Source organism: Vigna unguiculata, chromosome 9, assembly GCF_004118075.2.
Source record: "Vigna unguiculata cultivar IT97K-499-35 chromosome 9, ASM411807v1, whole genome shotgun sequence".
Lineage (NCBI taxonomy): Eukaryota > Viridiplantae > Streptophyta > Magnoliopsida > Fabales > Fabaceae > Vigna > Vigna unguiculata.
Window position 1 is genome coordinate 3,278,595 of NC_040287.1, and position 9,209 is coordinate 3,287,803.

Here is a 9,209-nt window from a genome sequence, read left to right on the forward strand (position 1 = left end):
TGTACGTGCAAGGGTTTCTAGGCATATAATCATGTCATAGCCCAAACAGAAACAACAAGGTTCACAGATAAACAAAAGAAGAACTCCTAGAGCGAGAGATTTCAATAGGCACTAGGGCCATAGAATACTCCTGAGAGGCACACAAACAGGTCCCCTAAGCTGCACCACTGCTACCACCAGGCTTACTCCCAGAATTTCCTCCATCTGCTCCCACCAAGGATGATCATCGCGAAAGGGAAAATGTAATAGTAACATAACAAGCTAATGCAATGTAAATTTTTATCAGGGTATAACATACAATTATTTACACAGTTCAATCATGCAGCACAGTAGGCACAGAGAATCTAAGTATAGCCAACACACTGGACACTATGACTCAATTATCCGGATACATATACTAAGATCGGATTCACTGGACGCTTGCACTCGTGGTGGCCTCTACTGCTCTGCAGAGCCATTGCCAATGGGTTTCACCCTACCACGCACAAGGTTAACCTTCAAGCATCTAAGGCCATTATCCTGCCAAAGACTAAGGCCTCCCGCCACTCTCACCACTTGGGTCAGATTGCTCTACCTGAGACTCACTGACCCTTTAGAGTTTCGGGATGCGATCCTTACTTGAATCCATATCTTAATATATACACTACACGTCACCATGAAGTCTCCCCACGAGACTCATGGAATTACGCCTATCACATACAATTTTCATGTCTCTCATGCCACAACCACCACTTATCATCTCAACATTTAATTCTCATGCATGTTCTCAACTAACCAAACAGAATTCCATATATTACTCATGCTAACATACAACTTTCAGTGTACACAACTCATACAAACACACCGTAATCATGCACGTTTGAGATAAATAACCATACTCAAGGGAAATAGAAATATAACATATAAATCTGCGTTATTCTCGCCTAGGCTAGAAGTCTTCGCCTAAGCCACCACAACTCTCTCGCTTAGGCTAGGCCTTCTCGCCTAGGCGAGACCTGTATTAGTGGCACCCAACGAGCATCTCGCTTGGGCGAGACTAGCTCGCCTGGGCGAGATCGCCCTTCGCCCAAAAATCAAATCCTTCGCCTGGACGAGGACGCGAGCAGAGCACACCAGGTTCTTCTTCGAGAACTCGCTTGGGCGAGTCACCCTCGCTTGAGCGAGACAGCGTGTCGCTCAAAACAAGAGCCCTCCGCCTAGACGAGCTGCTCGAACAGAACCTGGGCGAGTCTCAACTATTCTCGCCTAGGCGAGACGAGCTCGCTTGGGCGAGAATAACAGTACTCGCCTACTGTTACGCGCATGCAGCAGAGATACAACTCAAACACGACATACCAAAACGCAAACAAGCTAGTTCATACCATCCAAAACATCAATCACGCATAAATTCATGGTACAAACCAAAAGCATGCAGAAATGGTTCTTAAAGACTCAAAACATAGCTTCCCTTACCTTTTTAGACACTAGCACAAGGAATGGTAACCCACTAAGACAATAGGGCACTGAAGCAAGCTACGGAGCTGAAAACCAAGATACACGGAGTTGAGAAAAAGGGAATCAGAGGAACCCAAAACATAACTATAACTCTTATACTGGAAAAAGGGGAAACGAAGTTGAGGTTCAACTTACCCAAGAGTACGAAGCAGATTGGAGCTAGCTGGTAAGGAGGGGGACTTATGCCCTAATAGAGCCCTTTTGCTTTCGTTGAGAGAGAGATGAGAGCAAACTGTTTTTCTGAAACAGAAGTAAGTGAGAATGTGAGGGGCTGACAGGGTATTGGGGTCCTTCAGAAGGGCTGGTCCTGGGCCTACGAAGAGGCCAGGCCCAAACACACATAAGACTGAAAAATGGGGCTTACATCCGTTTTATAACTTTTCATTAATTGGTCATTTTATATTATTTTTATACTTTCATTTTTATCTTCTCATTAATTTTATCTTTTAATTTCATTTCAGTTTCTTTAAAACGTTATTTTATTATTTTATCCATTTGATTTGTTTTTAAGCTGATTTACTGTAAAAATAACAATAAATTTAAACTCTACCATTTTATATATATATATATATATATATATATATATATATATATATATATATATAATAATTACTTTCTCAAATTTAAAACTTTTATATCAATTTCCAAAATGTCAATTATGTATATAGTTGAAATTATTTTGTTAATCAATTTAATCTATGTTATGTATTCGTCAAAATTATTTTAATTTTTTTTTGGTTTTTAAAATAAATAAATAATCATGTTTTTAGTGTGTGTCTAGACATATTTTAATCATCATTAACAAAAAATATAGTTCCTTTTCAATATATTTACTATTAAAGAATAACTTATAATTAAAATATAAATTACGTTATTCTATACTATTTATTTTTTCATTCTTAATTTATATTTTTATAATTTATAGTTACTTGCTCATTTAATAATTTATAATAATTTATTAAGGAATAGCCTATATTATTAATTGTTTTCTATACTATTTTTTCACTTTTAATTTTATCTTTTTATGACTTCTAATTACTTAATCATTTAATAAAATTAAATATTTTAAAATAATATATTTATTTCTTAAAATAATATTATTTAAAATATAATATTTATTAACGATACAAATTCTTAACATCCTTATAGAAAAAATTCTCTCTCATGAATTTTTTTTTTTGGTCTTAATCAATTTAAACCACGATAAACATCCCTAAAAATAATTTTAAAAATTAGTTTATTTTTAAAATAAAAAAGTAATTAGTTCGCATAATTTGTGTTCTTGATACATTTTAGCCATAAATAAATAGTTTTTTTTAACGTTTTTCCTTACACACATTTTAACCTTTTAACGATTATTAAAAATAATTATAATATATTTCCAATTTATTTATTATTTTAAAGAACGACTTATATTTAAATTATTAATTTTTTATATATTATTTTTTCCTTTTTTTTGATATCTAATTACTTAGTTATTTATAAAATTAAATTAAGAAAAATATATTTTATTTTTATTTCTTATGATAATAATATTTAAACAATAATACATGCTTATTGATAATAAAGTATAAAAATAACTATGATGAAATAACTTTGTCTTAAAAAAATTATCAATAAAAAATATATTTATCGTTTTTACATTAAATAATAACATAAATATTTTTAATTATTAAATATTCTTCTTTTTAGTATGTAAAAATTAAATTAATTTTATTTAATAAAAATAACATTAATGATATGTACATAAAACTTGGTATAAGGTTTTAAATAATTATATTTATAACAAAATAAATTAAAATATTGCATTTAATAATTCATCTTCGAAGGTTTAAAATAAATTTTTGTAACGAAAATAGTTACAATATTATGAATTTTTGTTTTACTTAATAGTTCATTTCAAAAGGTTTAAAAATTATATTGGTAAACAAAAAACATATTTCTTAATATTGTAATATTAAAGTGTGAACGCGTCAAAAGGTATAAATAATTAAAATGTTAACATGAAACATGTTTAATTTAACACGTAAAAAATAGTTGACATAATTAGGTTAAAATGACCATATTCATTCATGTGTAAAGTTTGAGGACAAATTGTATAAGTTTCGGAAAGGACAAATTCCAAATTCACATAAAAATTCAAGCATTAAAAACATACCTAATCCTAATTTTAGTAAGACCGAAACAAAAGATAAAAGCTAAAAAAATGATTGTCTTAAAATATACCATTAATGTATTTATATTGTCATTAAATGAGTCTAAAAACATACGTGAAACATACAATGATTAAATGAGTTTGGAAAGTATAGAAAAAAAATGAGTTTAACAATACACATTGGATAATTCTCTCCATACACTTATTATATGAGTATAGACAAAAATTAAATTTGACAAGTGTAACAATATACATTAGATGAGTTTATTTATATATTAATTAGACGAGTATAGCAAAAAATATTAGACGACGCATTTCGTTCATTAATTAAACTAATATAACAAAAATTCTTAAATGGGTCTTACAATTCACATTAGACCAATCTGTCTATACATTGATTAGATTGGTACAATGAAAAACATTAGACAAGTATAAGAATATGTATTATACAAGTCTTTCCATATACTAATTATATGAATATAGCAAAAGATGTTAGACGCGTCATTATGTTCATTAATTAAGCAAATATAACAAAAAAAATTAAACAAGTTTATCAATGCATTGATTAAACAAGTCTAACAATACACATTAAACGAGTTGGTCCATAGAATCAATAGGCAAGTATATAGAAAAAACATTAAAAGAGACATTTCACATTTCATTAATTGATTACACGAGTCTAGGAATACTCATTAGAGGAATCTATCTAAACACCTTAGATGAGTTTACCAACAATATACACTGATAAGATGACCTGATCAATATACATTAGATAATTCTGTTTATACACAAATTAGATAAGTAAATTAATATAATATGAGTCTATTCATTCACTAATTGAATGAGTCTTACAATACACTTTAGACAAGTTAGACAAGTATTATGTGCATAAAAGATAAAACAAGTCCTTTCATGCATTAATTAGACAAGTCTAAGAATACGCATTAGGTGAGTTTGTTCATACACTGATTAAATGAATCTTGCAACACACATTAACACACATTAGATGAGTTTGTCCATACATTAATTAAATGAATCTAGTAATATACATCAGGTTGGTTTATTCAGACACATATTATAAGAGTCTATTAATACATATTAGATAACTCTATTCATTCTCTGATTAGATGTTTCTTGCGATACACATTAAATGAGTTTGTCCATACACATTATATGAGCATAGCAATACACATTAGATGAGTGTATACATACACTGTTTAAACGAGTCTAACATTAAATATTAGAAGAAATTGTCGATGCACTAGTTATATGAATCAAACAATACACATTATACCAATATATTCATGCATTGATTTATATTTATAACGGATATATTTTAGATATTTTTTCATAGTATACCTTTTGTATTTTTAGGTAGTTTACTCTCTATTTATTAACGTGTTATGTCCTTTATATTTTTTACAAAATCTACTTTTGATATTTTTACATATATGTTAACTTTCTGGTTAGTTTATGAATAGTTTTCGTATAAATTCTATTTAGAATTTAATTACACTTCAAAATATTATTATTTTTTTCTAAATATTTTTTAATATAATATATATTCACTAACTTATAAAATATGTATACACGGATTTAAAACTAGTTTTGAAATAACAAAATGTTGAAGATTATAATTTAATAACAATAATTTATAATATTTTATCAAATCGGCCTTTAAAATTACAAACAGTTCCGAAAAATTCAGTGACAAGATAAAATTGTTGTACTTTATATATATATATATATATATATATATATATATATATATATATATATATATATATATATATATATTAAAGAATTAAATTAATTTTTTAAGCATAAATTATTAATACGGTGTTACTCATTTATTAAACTAGTTGATTATTTATCCATTCACTTATATTAAAATTTGTCGGTTTAGTTTATTTTGCAGTCTAGAGAAATGGTTAAGTGACTAATAACTAATATCCCAATACATCTTGCATTGAACAAGTAAATATATTAAGTAAAAGTCCACACAAACACAAAACCTAAAATATAATTCTTTTATTAAATTTTACCAAACTAAATATATAAATTTTCATTCAGTTAAAATATATTAAGATTCTGTAATATAAAAATTCACTGATTCACAGTCTAAAAAAAGTATTTTTTGTCAATAATAAATTTTTATATAAAGGTAAATGTTTTAAAATAAATTTTAAATTGTATTTTTCTCGATATAAAAATACTGAAAATTAAAAACTGAATGAAATGTAGAAAAGTTAATGATTATATATTTTGAGAATGTACACCATTTTTTATCGATATATATTATCTTTAAACATTAGCTCAGTCTAATTTAAGTCTAGCAATTCTTTTAGCATCTTCTGAATATTATTTTTTCTTTTGTTTTTTTGTATCTTTGTAAGGTTGGAAAAGGACAAATTACTAATAGGTTGAAAATATTTTGAACTATATAATTTAAAAATTTATATTAATTTTATAAATTTCAATTGTTTAATTTAAAATTTAAAAAATATTTTCAGATTAAATTATTATATATTACATAATCTGAAATATATTTAAAAAGTTAAAAAAAATATTTAAAACTATCCGATTTAAAAATATATTTAGATTATATAATTCATAATATATTTTTGAATTGCATAATTTAAAAATATATTTTAAATTATATAATTTAAAAATATATTTTAGATCGTATAATTTCAAATACATTTTTGAAATGAAAACACATTTATTGAGACTACTTTTTCATATTAAGTCGTTGACCTGGGCCACAAGTTGTACAAGCCCATATGTTCAATATGCCCTAACGGCCCTTTACACATTTGAAGTAGTTATCAATGCTTTTGTCTGTGAAAATTGAAAAACATTGTTACTCTAATATTGAAAAAACACTGTTAGTAATTTATTGATGACTGAATATTTTTCTATTATGGAAAATCTTTAGTATCTCTAAATTAAGTATCTAACTATGAGAATGTTTCGACACAGGTTACAAACATTGAGAGTTTTCCTACCAAAATTATAAATCAAATTTCTCAAAAACTCTTTTAGCGGCAAGATTTTTTTAATTTTAATATAAGTTTTTGGCAAACCATTTTTATACGATAAAAATTATGAGAAAATTAAGATTTATTTTGTTGATATAATCATTTTTTGAATTTTTGAACTGTTTGGTTTGTAGTTCCACAACTTTATGCTTATTCAATCTGCTTGAACGAAAGCCAATTTGGATTACATACTAAGAATTTCATCATGACGCCTTGAGAATAACATTGAGAAATAGATGTCTAAACATTATTGTATTTTGCATTTTGGACCATATTCATTATTCATATTATTATTTCAGGTATAAATATCATAAAATTTCAATGTTTTAGGATTTTAAGTTAATTATGTAAGGACCACGAGATATATGTAATGTATAAGGATTCTTTGAACCCTAATCCATATAGAAACACAAGAAATAAAAGAGAAGAAACTCAAATATACACGTAAAGTGGATGTTTAGCTTGATGCTTATTTAAATTAGTAAGTTGATAATAATAAGTAGGTGTTTATGATATTGGATTATGTTCCGGTAAAAAATTGATATTTCTTACTTTTATATTTAACGGAAAATAAAGAGAACACCGAGACCCTCAATTTTTTATTTATAGACAAAATAGTTACAAACATCATGATCAAAATATCTCATATAAAAAATATTTTAATAAAATATTAATTAGGTCTATAAATTTTCATGAATCCAATGAGAACGGTAGAGCCTTCAATTATGACTCTAATCAAGATTTTGTGTTAATAGTTATCTTCATACATAGTTGATTTCTTCAATTTTCATACAACATGGATTATTATTAGTAGTAGCAGGTAGAGTTAGTGCATAAGAAATACATTTATGTCAAAACATCTTTTCCTTTACACAATTCATATAACATCACTTGCTATAAAAAAGCAATTTTGAAACTTTTTCTTGCAAGTCTCCACTATAGCCGAATCAATTATTCAATCGAAACTTTGAAGTGTAAAACGTAATAAAAGTGGAAACAAAAACAGTGACAAAGCTTAAGGTACGACATAGTCAACAACCATGGCGTCCTCCACATGTTCCACCACCTTCACCAACCCTTCCTCCAACTTCACACTCTCCAGTTCCTTCCGTCCAGGGAAAATAGCCAGCGAAGCGATCGAGAACCCCTTCGCTCTCTCCGGCGAGAAGTTCTCGCCGCAAGACAATTCTCCGACACCCTCCTTCACCCCTCGTACCACACTCAAAACCTCGTCGCGGTCGTCCCCAACGTCCTCCTTCAGCTTCAAAAACCTCACGCGGAGGCCCGAACCCGTCGCCGACGGGTTAAGCGTCGTTTTTGCACCGACCCAGTCGACGACCATGACGTCGTCGCTGATCGGAAAAATGAGGCCGGTGGCGACGGCGATGTGGCTCGGATGCACGTTGTAGGCTTGGAGGTGGTCCTTGGAGGGGTAGCGGCTGTGGAGCATGTGGGTGAAAGCGGTGGTGGGTCCGTTACGGAGAACTGAGCCCGCCGTGAGATGCAGGACCCCGTCGATGGAGGCTAACGAGTTCATGGCGTTGACCATGGCGCTGACCTTGCTCGGCTCCGTTCCGTCCTTGACCTTGACGAGGACAATGTGCTCCACCACACTTTGGCTTGAGGACATCCTGATCGTTGAGAAACGGGGTTGGGATTTGAAGGGTGGAAAATAGGGTTTGAACGGAGAGAAAATGAGAGAAAACGACGGTGAACGTGTTTGCAGACTCAGCATCATCGTGCATTAAAGTGGGAGAAAACAAACATGGAACTATTTTTTTCTTTTTTTCTTTTTCACTCAGATCAGAACCCACGAAGAATGATAACCATGTCTTTTCATTTATACTCTGGATCTTAGTATTATACTTACTTTCATTTCTTTTCACGTTTTACACGACGAGTTGAATTATTCATAATTATCCATAAAATAATATTATTTATAATAGTTTTTTTCTCATCCACCCAATAGATTTATATTATCGTTTAGAATTCGAAGTGCATAATGGTTTGATTTTTTTTTTCATTTTGTAAAGTCGTTTTCAGAGATAAATTGTGATGAAATATAATGAGACATGATTGATTCTAACGATATTTTGAAATCGAAACAATTTTATTTGGTTCATTTATAGTATATATAAGTTTGCACCGACAAAGTATAGCTAGTCTTTTTGTTAAGTGATCTTATTTATATATTGAAACCAAATTTTCTATATATGTTGGATATTAAAATAATTTGTAATATCTTTTATGTTGATCAGAGTATTTTCATTTACATTTTTTTTTACTTTACGATAAATGTTTAACAATAAGCATTTAATATTAGAAAAGGAAAATGTTGATCAGAGTATTTTTCATTTACATTTTTTTACTTTACAATAAATTTTTAACGATAAATATTTAATATTAGAAAAGGAAAGATAATTAGTCTTTCTTAGGGAGAAAATTCTTTTGGAATCATGTTTTTCGTGATTTAGGGTTTAACAGATGTATGTCTAAGTTTGGTGTTTGTGTTAGATGGA

General features: G+C 29.1%; 1 protein-coding gene and 1 long non-coding RNA gene across 3 annotated transcripts; both read right to left on the reverse strand.

Moving 5' to 3' along the window:
* LOC114162413 lies at positions 1–1,735 on the reverse strand. Of its 2 annotated transcripts, none has more exons than XR_003599195.1 (3): positions 1,630–1,735; positions 1,453–1,520; positions 1–204 (listed from the first exon to the last, which is right to left on the reverse strand). It is a non-coding gene; the product is annotated as an uncharacterized LOC114162413 (long non-coding RNA). The 2 variants fall into 2 exon arrangements; XR_003599196.1 differs by having other exon boundaries at positions 1–261.
* A 5,781-nt stretch (positions 1,736–7,516) lies between these two features.
* LOC114162200 (stress-response A/B barrel domain-containing protein UP3-like) lies at positions 7,517–8,531 on the reverse strand. Its single transcript, XM_028046009.1, has one exon. The coding sequence runs from the start codon at positions 8,426–8,428 to the stop codon at positions 7,706–7,708; it is 723 nt and encodes a 240-aa protein (XP_027901810.1). The 5' UTR covers positions 8,429–8,531; the 3' UTR covers positions 7,517–7,705.
* Positions 8,532–9,209: the final 678 nt, after the last annotated feature.